Here is a 13,881-nt window from a genome sequence, read left to right as displayed (position 1 = left end):
GGTATAAAATATCACTGCTTTACATCTGTATATATGAAATACATAAAATAAAATAAATATAAATATAAAATAATTATAGAATCTTCTTTTAAACATATCTACATTTAAAAAATGTTTACCATATGGACTTATTTTGGAGATTGTTGCTGATTTCTGCATTATGATTGATGGACTGAGAAATCATAAGCTTCTAGTGTGAACATAGCTATAATGGGTTAGAAGAAACATATTATTTCATTAACTCCATTTTCTATCATTCTTTCATTTCTATAAGTGTACTTATCTTTGAATTCCTAGCTTCTCTACGGACCATTACCCAATTTTTTTTAATACACAAGAAATTGAGTCATCTAAATCTGTTTGCCTTAAGCAGTTAATAAGATGATTGTCTTATTGCAGTTAACAGTTTTGAGACAAAAAAATTAAAGTATCATCAATATGTAATCTTATCTTAAATTCCTATTCCCTCCTAGGTAAAACCAATGGGTGTAAAATGTAGGGACCCTATTGATAAACAATGTGATTTCCCTGAATTCTGCAATGGGCGGCTCCCAAACTGTGTGCCTGATACTCATGTGCGCAATGGAGAATACTGTGATGGCGGTGATTCCTTCTGTCATGGTGGACTTTGCAGATCCACCACAAGGCAGTGTAAAGCGTTAATTGGAGGCGGTAAGGACCATATTTTTTCTTCTTAGTTACTAAAGTCTGATTATTCCAAGGTCTATTATTTAATTCTCTAGGAAAAAAATCTAAACTTGATTTTTCAGCTGAGTCTTGCCTAGTGTTTATCAGTATTAAAAGAAGTCACAGTTTACCTTATTTTAAAAAATAAGACAAAACAAAAAGAATTTATGTAGTGTTTATGTTCACAAAAGGAAGACACCTCAAAGGGAAATCAGACTTTTTGTAATATTGTATAGAATTTGTTGTGATGTCTAATTCAAACTGAAGGGAAATAAGGACTTTTATTAGAGTAAATGAGGGCTAGTCAGGGATTAGACAGGCTTCAAAGTGCTTGCTGGTGAACGAAGGCTTTGGCTCACGACCAGTCGAGTCTGGTTTGATAGGTTTTTTGTTTTTGTTTTTGTTTTTTGTAGATAGGCACCTTGGTTCATTCAAACACAGATCCTCCTGCACACAACTGAAATTTTTTTCTCAGTACTCACATTATGCAGTCTTTAACCAGGTCATGGGAGAGCCCTCTATGTATTGGCTGGATTGTATCACTGCCAGGAATTGAAGAAGTGAGACTGAATTTTTGGTGGTGGTGGTTATTATGCTTTTTCTCAGTTTTTCCATCAGAATCATTAACTGCAATTTGTTGCATGACATCAGCTATAGAATAGTATTTGAAATAAAACTGAGATATACACAAATGATCAGTAAAATTAGGAGAATTAAAAAAGTAGTTCAAAATAATGGTCTAATTTCCCTACAAGTATAGCTAGCACTTGGTTTTGTGTATTTAAAAGCCCTCTATGGGACCTACAAGGTATAGGTGCAACAGTGTTCTCCTTAGACAGCATACATCCCTTCCTGGAGCCAAATGTTATATCTAAAGTATCATTATTTCAAAACCATACCTCTATCTATAGTCCTATTGATCAGCAGTCAATACATCTAAGATATGAAGAGTCTGCCTCTATCAATCACTTTCTTTGTACTTATTTTCTGGAGAATGCTCCCACTTTGCAAGCCTGCCATGGACCTTGGGAGTAAAGGAAGGGTGTCAAAAATGTTTTCCCTCAATGATTCTGTATTTCTATCTAGGTTTACTCCAATTATTTGAATAGATCATGTATGGCCTTGAAGCAGAATTTCCCTTTAAGTAGTAAATTTGATGTAATTCTGAAGTATGTATTAGTTTTGCAAGATCAAACCAACATAGGATTTACTACAAAAGGCAGTAAAGATCTTACACTACAGACCTAACAAGTCATTGTATGCTACCAACTTGTCGGATTCTGGTCAAAACATACTGATGAAGTTGCCGTATTCAAATACATAGCTGTGTATCAAGCAACAACATGTAAAGTAAAGAAATGTACAGATTTATGCAGTGAAGCACCTTGATTTTAAGTATTAAAAAATTTAGACCAGTGAAGAAAAGATATTTCGACTGGAAATGTACCACTTCTAAGTTCCTTTTGTTTTGGTTGAAGTCTAGTTCTTGCATTTCTGAAATCAGAGAAATTTCCTATTGTTGGAATAATATAAAATGATTTTAATGTCTTTGGTCATTGTTTTGTGGTGATATTTACCCTCTAGAAGGTGGAAAGTCTCATTGATTATAAAGTCACATACTCTACTAGAGGTATTTATCATCAGATTGAGTTGTATATCACCTAAATGAATCTGAGTGCTTACTCAACAGGTATGTAAGAGTTTCTTAACCTCAGAGAAATTAATATTTTAGGCCAATTATTAATTTCTGGTATCAGGGTAAGAAACTGTCCTGTGTATTGTAGGATGTTTAACAGCATCCATGTCCTCTGCTCAATACACAAAATACGTGGAGGCATTTTGGTTCTCACAGCTGGATTAGAGTTGATACTGGTTTGTAGCAGGTAATGGCTACAGATGCTTCCGAACACCCTACAGTACTTAAAAGCACTATGTCAGCAGTGCCAGGGCTCCGATTCCTTTCTCTAGAGAGAGCCACAGGTTTGGCTAATTCAGTGCCTTGGGATTCTAAAAAAGATTGATTTCCACATTGATGTACATACAGCAATTGCACCATCAACCTGGTGTTGTCTTTTTTTCAATGAAAAGTTTTTAAATTTGTTTTCATTGTATTTGAATTGTGGAGGTGGGGAGAGAAGGAGAAAGGAAGAAGAAAGAGAGAGAGTTAGAGAGATAGAAAAAGGAGAGACAGAAAAAGGAAAGGAGAAAGAGAAAGAAAGAGAGAGAGAGTGCACTTTCATCTTCTTATCTACTCATTTACTCGCCAAATGCCTGCAACAGTCAGATCCAGGCCAGGCAAAATCCAGGATCCCAGATCTTAATCCAGGTATCCTACTTTGGTGGCAAGGACCATACTACTTGCACCAACACCTGCCACCTTCCATGGTGTACATTAGTAGGAACATGGATCAGAAGCAGAGTAACCAGGACTTGATCCAGGCACTCCCATTGGGATGCAGGCATTCCAGGAGGTGACTTAACCACTGGACCATGCACCCACTCCATCCTTCTTCAACTTTAAGATATCATGATCTATCAAAACAGTTTTGGATCAATAACATTTATGGAAGTGTCCTGAAGTTTGGCTCTATGTGTAGATATTTTCCAGACTATAAAAATATGCTTAGTATGGAATTATAAATGACTTGCTGGATTATGGATAGTTACATGGGGGTAAATCAAAAATATATCAAAATAAGTTCAGAGTTTTCAATGATCCATGGTGCTTATACATCATGCAACAGAATAAAAATTTAAATCTAATTCCTGTATGAAGCCTAAGGATATTTTATTTAGTCAAAGCTACAATGCTGTTAAATTAAGAAACAGGCTATAACAGGTCATGGATCTTTGATGAAAACTAGTTAGTTGTGTAAATACCCCTAGAATATAACTTAAAGTTTAGTAAGCATAGAAACTGACATTTATGGTAACCTGAAAAAAACCAGAAAAGGTGGTTACTGAAGGGTACATTGAGGTAGTGTCTTAGTCTGTTTTTGTTGCTGTAAAAATGCAACAAGGGCCCACACTTGTGGCACAGCAGATTAAAGCCCCAGACTGCATCGCCGGCATCCCATATGGATGCTGGTTCAAGTCCTGGCTGCTCCACTTCCAATCTAGCTTTCTGCTATGGCTTGGGAAGGCAGCAGAAGACAGCCCAAGTGCTTGGGGCCCTGCGCTCGCATGGGAGTCCTGGAGGAAGCTCCTGGCTCCTGGCTGTGGATTGGAGCAGCTCCAGCCATTTCGGCCATCTGGGGAGTGAACCAGTTGGTGGAAGGATGGAAGACCTCTCTCTCTCTCTCTCTCTCTCTTTGTGTGTGTCTCTCTCTGCCTCTGCAACTCTGCCTTTAAAATAAATAAAATAAATCTTTTTTAAAAATGCAGTGGAGTCTTGGTACTTTACAAAGGAAAGACGTTTATTTGGCTCATGATTCTGATCAATGGGATGTCCAAAATCACAAGTTTGGTGTCAGCTGCATAATAACATGTCAAAAGACATCATGGGATAGGAGCACATGCAAGGCATCAAATAAGAAGGGAGAAAGTAAGAGGCTGAGGAAAAGCCATGCTTACTGTTGTATAATAACCTTCTCTGGAGGAAAGTAATTCTCTCTTCTGAGACCTAGAATAATCTACAGGATCAGTAGATCCCTTTAGGAGGGGAGTTATGACAAAGATACCTCTTAAAGGTCCTACCACCTGCCAATACCATTACTCTGAGGACCAGGCACCCAGATCTTGAATCTTTGGAAGACAAACCATGCTCTGGGAATCGAATATGGTGGTAAAGCACTGAGTTACAAAACCCACGGATTTAACAATTAAGATGATCAATTGTATAAGAGGATTCCAAAATAAATGTTTTTTGAGTGATGGTTCTTTCAACTGCATAGGAAGGGGAGGGGAGGTGAGAGTAAGGGAGAAGAGGGGACAGAAGGGAGGAGGGAAGGGGAGGAAAAAAGGGAATTGGAAGGCAAACTCAAAGGGCTTGGTTAAGGACTATGGAGTAAGGAGATGAGAGAGGAGGGAGAGGCAGAGAGAAATGAAGAGAGCAGAAAGGAGAAGGGAAGTGGGAAAGGAGAAAGAGGAAAGAGAAATATATCCTTGTTTTCCAAATCCCCTCTGAGAGCATGTGCACATTAAGCTACTGTAGCTGTGACCAGGTTACTGAACCACTAACCCTTGACATCAGGGGTCATCCCATGACTGTGCACTACCCTCTGGCCCAGGAAAGCAGGGTCATAATACAAATGACCTGTCTTATCTAAATTGTTATAATTTTGTTCAGCATGTTTTTTTTGCATTAGTTTTGATTTAAAATATTGCTTTAAAATGTTATTTATTTTAATTACCAGGTCCCTCACTCCATCCAAATACACAATTTTTAGTCTTATTAACCTTGACCCGTTGTATAATTTGAGGGAACTGGAAAATTTAAATTCAATGATTGCAGAAAAGCAAACAGAAAGTTACTACTTATTGTGTGACTTCCAAGAGCCATCCTTTTCCAAAAGGAGAATTGCTATTGATAATAGATTCTCTTCACAAAATTCTCTATACCATTTTGTAGCATCCCACAGCTATAAATATTTATTATTGAATGTGTCCTTCAGGACACTGAAATCTATAGATCATGTTATCCATTATGAAATTCTGAAATTATTGAAAAGAGCTCCCTGCCCAATAAGTAGTGGTAACTACAAAAGACCTCAGTGATTTTTAACATATAATAATTAGGATCAAAGCAACTCACCATTAAGTCACCAAGTGAAACTGGTGGGGAAGCTATTATATGTATATTTTAAATGTTTATAACATTAAATTAGACACACTAAATATGTAAGAAAACTAAAGAAAGTGAACACTGATGTTCCATCTGATTTTAAGAAGTTAAGACACTCCCATATGGGTGTACCTACATTCAATTCCAATCACCATTCCCAATTCCAACTTCCTGCTGATGTGTACCTTGGAAGACAGCTGGTGATGGCTTAAGCATTTGGTTTCTTGCCCTCTATGTGGGAGACCCAAGTTGAATTGTCAGCTCCTGGCTTCAGCCTGGTCCAGTCTTGTATGTTGTGAGGAATGAAAAGAGTGATCCAGCAGCTAAGAGCTCTCTCCCTCTCTCCTCCACTTTGTCTCTCTGTCTGCCACTCAAATAAATAAAAATTAAGGGCCGGCGCCGCGGCTCAATAAGGCTAATCCTCTGCCTAAGGCGTTGGCACACCGGGTTCTAGTCCAGGTCGGGGCACCAGATTCTGTCCTGGTTGCCCCTCTTCCAGGCCAGCTCTCTGCTATGGCCAGGGAGTGCTGTGGAGGATGGCCCAAGTCCTTGGGCCCTGCACCCGCATGGGAGACCAAGAGAAGCACCTGGCTCCTGGCTTTGGATCAGCGCAATGCACCGGCTGCAGCACGCCAGCCGTGGCGGCCATTGGAGGGTGAACCAACGGCAAAAGGAAGACCTTTCTCTCTGTCTCTCTCTTTCACTGTCCACTCTGCCTGTCAAAAAAAATAAATAAATTAAATTAAATTAAATAAATAAAAAATAAAAAAATTAAGTAATAAATAATTCTCATTTACTAATTATTATGATATGAGAAAATGGGGATAATAAGAAGGAGTGTTAGAAAAATTCTCATTGAGTTTGTTATCAGTATTTCTATAAATACATTTTCTCTCCAGCTTTGTTTGTTTTCACGTAGGTAGACAACTAACACAAAAAGTAAGCAGTTTGTGTAAATAGTGGGGGTCACAACTACTTATTTTCCTAGCAATAGAATGTTCCAGAAATGTTGCTGTTTATTTCTATTTGAGGCAGAACAAAGTCTATCAGATTTAACATCAGGAGTTAGCTTTTTAATCTAGTTCTCCCTCTAGTAATATTTTAACGCTGGATAATGGTAAACTTCCTTAGGGATCATGTTATAACATACAAATTATGTATATTGCTATAATGTAATTTAAATTCTATATAACTAATTGAGATGTTGTTTTTAGATTCTAGAGGTGCTCCATTTACATGTTTTGATGAGATAAATGCCAGAGGAGACAAATTTGGAAACTGTGGCAACGGTCCTTGCCAATTTTCGTATGTATTTAGATAGTAAGATTTTGTTTGTATGTAGATGATAGATTATAGTGAAAACACATTTTTGCTGGGTTATCTTTACTACATAATCTTATTTGATGATATTGTCCATTTCCTCCAATAACATGCATCCAGTGCCTATAGATAAAAGAGTAATGACCATAAAAATGACTTCTGTTTATAGTTGTGATGAGCTAGGTTTGGTGTTAGGCAGTTTACATATGTTTACATACATCACATGTGCAGAATAAGAATTACAGTTCCCATTTTACTCATTTACTCATCATCTAACATAGAAGAGATATGGGCCATCAGATAGTAGAAATTATTAACTTTTCTCTTGCCAAATTGCTTAGAAAGCAAAAAAGCCATACTATATCTCCATGGTCTCAAAAATCTTTACTGAGGAAAAAAAATTGCTGAAACCTGGGTGTAAATTAATAAGACATTTTCTAACTTACCTATTTCAGCAACTGGCTATTTCAATAAATGATAAAAGATTTTTTCTCCCTTATACTTTTAGAGATTTGCTGTGTGGAAAATTAATTTGTGCATGGCCACACAAGAGAATGATTTCACGTGTAAATTTATCTGTGATTTACTCACATGTTCAAGATGACATATGTGTATCAACATATCTACCCATCAAGCCACCTGAAAACCTTCCTTGGTCGACATCTCCATACACTTCAGCTGATAGTAGAGATGAAACGTTTGTACAAGATGGAACCATCTGTGGTCCTGATATGGTAATTTGAACTACAAAAATTCATTTAAAATGTTTTTATGATTATACTTATTTAACAATATATCACCCAGTGCATTTCCCATATTTTATTTGTTGTAAAATACATGCAGCATTAACTCGTCAATTATTTCAATTATTTTGAAATGTAGAATATATACTCATAGTGTTGCACAATCATCATTGCTATACATTTCTCTAATGTTCTTTATCTTCTAAAATGGAAATTCCTTTATTCATTTATTCTTATCAAAATAAACAGAACATATATTATATATTCCATACTTATAGTTCCAAGAAGACAAATGAACTCTCCATACTTCCCTACTTACCCCCAAAACTCCTTCCTCCTCCCCCTCTATCCGTAAGTTTTTGCAAGGACATAATTTTAATCTACCCTATAATCACAGGCTTAAATCGCCACTATTCATGAAGACTGTAGTCTCACAGGAATATAAACAAGGGCTAAAAATAACAATCATATCCCAAACTGATCATTTCCCTGCAATATTGTTTGGTATTATGCATTCATTGTCACATATCAGAAAAACATATAATATTTGTCTTTTTGAGGCTGCCTTATTCCACTAAGCATAATACTTCCAGTTGCACCATTTAGTTGCAGCACACAGGGTTTCTTTCTTTATGGCTGAGTAGTAGTTCATGGTATATATATATATATATATATATATATATATATATACCACATTTTCTTCATCAGTCATCAGCTGATTGAACATCGGGTTGGTTCCATATTTTAGCAATTGTGAATTGAGCTGCAATAAACATGGGAATAGAAATAACTTTTTTATATGCTGATGTCATTTTATTTGGGTAAATTCCTGGGACCAGGATGGCTGGATCATATGGTAGATCTATTTTCTGATTTCTGAAGAATCACCATCTGTCATGCATAATAGGTGTACTAGTTTACATTCCCACCAACTGTGTATTAGGGTAGATTTTTTCTCACATTCTCACCAGCATTTATTATTTGTTTATTTTTGAATGATAGCCATTCTAATTGGGGTGAGGGAAAATCTCATCGAAGTTTTGATTTGCATTTCCCTGATGTTTAGTGATTCGGAGCATTTTTTTCAAGTGTTTGTTGGCCATTTATATTTCATCCTTTAAAAATATGCCTGTTCATGTCCTTTACCCATTTCTTTTTTTTTCTTTCTTTTTTTTTTTTTTTTGGACAGGCAGAGTGGACAGTGAGAGAGAGAGACAAAGAGAAAGGTCTTCCTTTTGCCATTGGTTCACCCTCCAATGGCTGCCGCGGTCGGCGCGCTGCGGCTGGCGCACCGTGCTGATCCGAAGCCAGGAGCCAGGTGCTTATCCTGGTCTCCCATGGGATGCAGGGCCCAAGGACTTGGGCCATCCTCCACAGCACTCCCTGGCCACAGCAGAGAGCTGGCCTGGAAGAGGGGCAACCAGGACAGAATCCGGCGCCCCGACTGGGACTAGAACCTGGTGTGCTGGCACCACAAGGCGGAGGATTAGCCTGTTGAGCCACAGCGCTGGCCCCTTTACCCATTTCTTAAGTGGATTGTTTGTTTTGTTGTTATTGAGTTTTTTGATATTTGTAGATCCTGGGTATCAATCCTTTATCAGTTGCATAGTTCACAAAAATTTTCTCCTATTTTATGTGTTGCCTCTTCACTTTCTTGAGTGTTTCCTTTGCAATGCAGAAGCTCCACTTGTGCTTCTGGGGTCCTATCCTAGAAGTCTTTGCTTATGCCAATGTCCTATAGAGTTTCCCTGATGTTTTTGTTGAGTAATTTCATTGTATCTGGTCATAGATTTAGACCCTTGATACATTTTCAGCTAATTTTTATAAAAGGAATAGGAAGGAGTCTTGTTTCATACTTCTGCATGTATAGATCCAATTTTCCATCACCAGTTGTTGGAGAGACTGTCCATTCTCCAGGGATTGATTTCAGCTCCTTTGTCAGAGATTAGTTGAGTACAGGTGCATGAGTTGATTTCTGGGAATTCTATGGTGTTTCATTTGTCTTCATGTCTATTTCTGTGCTAGTACCAGGATGTTTTCATTATAACTGCACTGTAGCATGTACTGAAATCTAGTATTATAATTCCTCCAGTTTTGTATTTGTTGTTTAAGACTGCATTAAGTATTCTGGGTCTGTTGTGTTTCTATATGATATTTTAGCATCATTTTTTCTAGATCTGAGAAGAACGTCATAGGTATTTTGATAGGTTTGCATTTAATCTGTAAATTGCTTTGGGCAATATGGACATTTTAATTATATTGATTCTTTCAATTCCAGAACCTGTAAGATTTTTTTTTCTTATTTCTGTTTCTTATTCTTTCTTTAATGTTTTGTAATTTTCATTATAGATATCTTTTTCATCCTTGATTAAATATATTACAAGACATTTACATTTTTTTGAAAGGGACCAGTCTTACAAGTTAATCCTCAGTCATGACATTGTCTGTGTGTACAAAGGCTATTGATTTTTGTGTGTTTATTTTCTATCTTGCCATTTTACCAAAATGTTTTTATGAGTTCCAGTAGTCTCCTACTGGACTTTTTTGCTCCCCTATATATAGAATCATGTTATCTGCAAAGAGGGATAACTTGACTTCTTTCTTTTCAATTTATATCCCTTTGATTTATCTTCCCTAATGACTCTGATTAAACCTTCCAGAACAATAATGAATAGCAGTGGTGAAAGTGGGCATGCTCATCTGGTTCTGGACCTTAGTTGGAAATGTTTCCAATGTTTCCTCATTCAATATGATACTGGGTATGGCTTTTTGATATACTGCCTTGATTGTGTTGAGAAATGTTCCTTCTACACACAATTTGCTTAAGGTCTTTATCATGAAAGGGTATTGTACTTCATCAAATACTTTCTCCATATGTATTAAGATAATCAGATGGTTTTATTCTTCAATTTGTTAATGTGATGTGTCACGTTTATTGATTTTCTTATGTTGAACCAGCCCTGCATATAAGGGATAAATCCCACTTGGTCCATGTGAATGATCTTTTTGACTTATTATTGTATTCAATTAGCTACTATTTTGTTGAGGACTTCTGTAATAAAATAGTAAGTTGTTCCTCGACAGTCGGGACAAGGGCTGATTAAGACATTTTTTACATAGTGTCCATTTCACTTCAACAGATTTCCTTTTAGGTGCTCAGTTAGCTGTTACCAATCAGGGAGAACATGTATTTGTCCCTTTGGGAATTTTTGTGTAAGGTGTAAGATAGGAGAATATCTTCATGCTTCTGCATGTGGAAATCTAGTTTTCCCAACACCATTTGTTGAATAGACTGTCCTTGCTCCAGGAATTGGTTTTAGATCCTTGATCAAATATAAGTTGGCTGTAGACATTTGGATTGATTTCTGGTGTTTCTATTCTGTTCCACTGGTCTATCCATCTGTTTCTGTACCAGTACTATGCTGTTTTGATAACAACTGCCCTGTAGTATGTCCTGAAATCTGGTATTGTGATGCCTCCGGCTTTGTTTTTGTTGTACAAGATTGCTTTGGCTATTCGAGGTCTCCTGTGTCTCCATATGAATTTCAGCATCATTTTTTCCAGATGTGAGAAGAATGTCTTCGGTATCTTGATTGCTATTGCATTTAATGTATAAATTGCTTTTGGGAGAATAGACATTTTGATGATATTGATTCTTCCACTCCATGAGCATGGAAGATTTCTCCATTTTTTGGTATCCTCTTCTATTTCTTTCTTTAAGGTTTTGTAATTTTCATCGTAGAGATATTTCACGTCCTTGGTTAAGTTTATTCCAAGGTATTTGATTGTTTTTGTAGCAATTGTGAATGGGATTGATCTTAGGAGTTATTCCTCCGCCGTGGCATTGCCTGTGTATACCAAGGCTGTTCATATTTGTGCATTTTTATATCCCGCTACTTTGCCAAACTCTGCTATGCGTTCCAATAGTCTCTTAGTAGAGTAGTTTGGATTCCCTAAATAAAGGATCATATCATCTGCAAAGAGGGATACTTTCAATTCTTCCTTCCCAATTTGGATCCCTTTAATTTCTTTTTCTTGCCTAATGGCTCTGGCTAAAACTTCCAGAACTATATATATATTTTTTTTGACAGGCAGAGTGGACAGTGAGAGAGAGAGACAGAGAGAAAGGTGTTCCTTTGCCATTGGTTCACCCTCCAATGGCCGCCACGGCCAGCGTGCTGCGGCTGGCTCACTGCACTGATCCAATGGCAGGAGCCAGGTGCTTCTCCTGGTGTCCCATGGGGTGCAGGGACCAAGGACTTGGGCCATCCTCCACTGCACTCCCTGGCCATAGCTGAGAGCTGGCCTGGAAGAGGTGCGACCAGGACAGAATCCGGCGCCCCGACCGGGACTAGAACCCGGTGTGCCAGCACCGCAAGGCAGAGGATTAGCCTGTTGAGCCGCGGCACTGGCCAGAACTATATTGAATGGCAGTGGTGATAGTAGACATCCCTGTCTGGTACCAGATCTCAGTGGAAATGCTTCCAACTTTTCCCTATTCAATAGGATGCTGGCCGTGGGTTTTTCATAAATTGCTTTGATTGTATTGAGGAATGTTCCTTCTATACCCAAAATTTGCTTAGAGTTTTCATCTTGAAAGGGTGTTGTATTTTATCAAATGCTTTCTCTGCATCTATTGAGAGAATCATATGTTTTTTTCTACAATATGTTAATTTGGTGTATCACATTGATTGATTTGCGAACATTGAACCATCCCTGCATACCAGGAATAATTCCCACTTGGTCTGGGTGGATAATCTTTCTGATGTGTTGTTGCATTCTATTGGCCAGAATTTTATTGAGGATTCTTTTGTCTATGTTTATCAGGGAAATTGGTCTATAATTCTCTTTCTCTTCTGGGTCTTTTTCAGGTTTACGAATTAAGGTGATGTTGACATCATAGAAAGAATTTGGGAGGAGTCCCTCTTTTTCCATTGTTCTATATAGTTTGAGAAGAATTGGAGTTAGTTCTTCTTTAAATATCTGGTAGAATTCAGCAGTGAATCCATCTGGTCCTGGGCTTTTTTTTTTTTTTTTTGTATGACCTTTATTACTGATTCAATTTCTGACTCAGTTATGGGTCTGTTTAGGTTTTCTATGTCTTCACGGTTCAAATTAGGTAGGTTGTATGTGTCCAGGAATCTATCCATTTCTGATAGATTTCCCTGTTTCCTGGCATACAACTCTTTGTAGTAATTTCTGATGACTCTTTTTGTTTCTGTGGTGTCTGTTGTTACATTCATTCTTCTATTTCTGATTTTATTGATTTGGGTCTTTTCTTTTTTTAGTTAGTTGGACTAATGGTGTGTCAACTTTATTTATTTTTTCAAAGAACCAGCTGATCTTTTGTAATTTTTTTGAAGTCTGTTGATTTCTTCTCTAATTTTAATTATTTCTATTCTCCTACTAGTTTTAGATCTGGTTTGCTGCAGTTTTCTTAGATTGTTGAGATGCATTGATAGCTCATTTGTTTGGTGCCTTTCCAAATTCTTGTTGTAGGCATCTATTGCTATAACCTTTCCTCATAACACTGCTTTTGCTGTATCCCATAAATTTTGGAATGTTGTGTTGTTATCTTCATTTGCTTCCAGAAAGTTTTGATTTCTCTTTTGATATCTTCCTTGACCCACTGTTCATTCAGGAGCATATTGTCAGTCTCCATGTGTTTGCATATGCTCTAGGGATTCCTGAGTTGCCAATTTCCAGCTTCATTCCATTGTGACCTGAGAATATGCATTGTATGGTTTCTATTCTTTTGAATTTGCTGAGACTTGCTTTATGGCCTAGTATGTTGTCCATCCTAGAGTAAGTCCCATGTACTGCTGAGAAGAATGTGTATCCTTTAAGTGTAGGATAAAAAGTTCTGTAGATATCTGTTAGATCCTTTTGGGCTATAGTGTCGATTAAATCTGCTGTTTCCTTTTTGATCTTTCTTGTTGATCTGTCCATTGCTGAAAGTGGAGTACTGAAGTCCCCCACTACTATTGTATTGGAATCTAAGTCTCCCTTTAAGTTCCTTAACATATCTTTTAAATAATCCAGTGCCCTGTAATTAGGTGCATATACGTTTATAATAGTTTCATCTTCCTGTTGAATTGATCCCTTAATCCTTATATAGTGCCCCTCTTTGTCTCTCTTAACAGTTTTTGTGTTAAAGTTTATTTTGTCTGATATTAAGATGGTTACACCAGCTCTTTTTTGGTTTCTGTTGGCATAGAATAGCTTTTTACAACCTTTCACTTTCAGTCTGCATGAACCTTTGTTGAAAAGATGTACTTCTTATAAGCAGCAAATAGGTGGGTTTTGTTTTCAAATCATTCAGCTAGTCTGTGTCTTTTAACTGGAGAA

At 37.2% G+C, this 13,881-nt stretch overlaps 1 protein-coding gene across 1 annotated transcript in view; it reads left to right on the top strand.

Annotated features, from left to right (window-relative positions):
* Positions 1-13,881, top strand: part of LOC133775467 (disintegrin and metalloproteinase domain-containing protein 5-like) — an 81,824-nt gene that overhangs the window by 62,468 nt on the left and 5,475 nt on the right. Inside the window, exons 11-13 of the mRNA XM_062213800.1 lie at positions 474-672; positions 6,685-6,775; positions 7,299-7,524. Coding sequence (XP_062069784.1) covers positions 474-672; positions 6,685-6,775; positions 7,299-7,524 — 516 coding nt within the window. The remainder of the gene's footprint in view (positions 1-473; positions 673-6,684; positions 6,776-7,298; positions 7,525-13,881) is intronic.

The sequence above is a fragment of the Lepus europaeus genome, chromosome 16 (genome assembly GCF_033115175.1).
Source record: "Lepus europaeus isolate LE1 chromosome 16, mLepTim1.pri, whole genome shotgun sequence".
Classification (NCBI taxonomy): domain Eukaryota; kingdom Metazoa; phylum Chordata; class Mammalia; order Lagomorpha; family Leporidae; genus Lepus; species Lepus europaeus.
The sequence above is the reverse complement of the archived record's forward strand: the minus strand, read 5'-3'. Positions and strand labels throughout refer to the sequence as shown.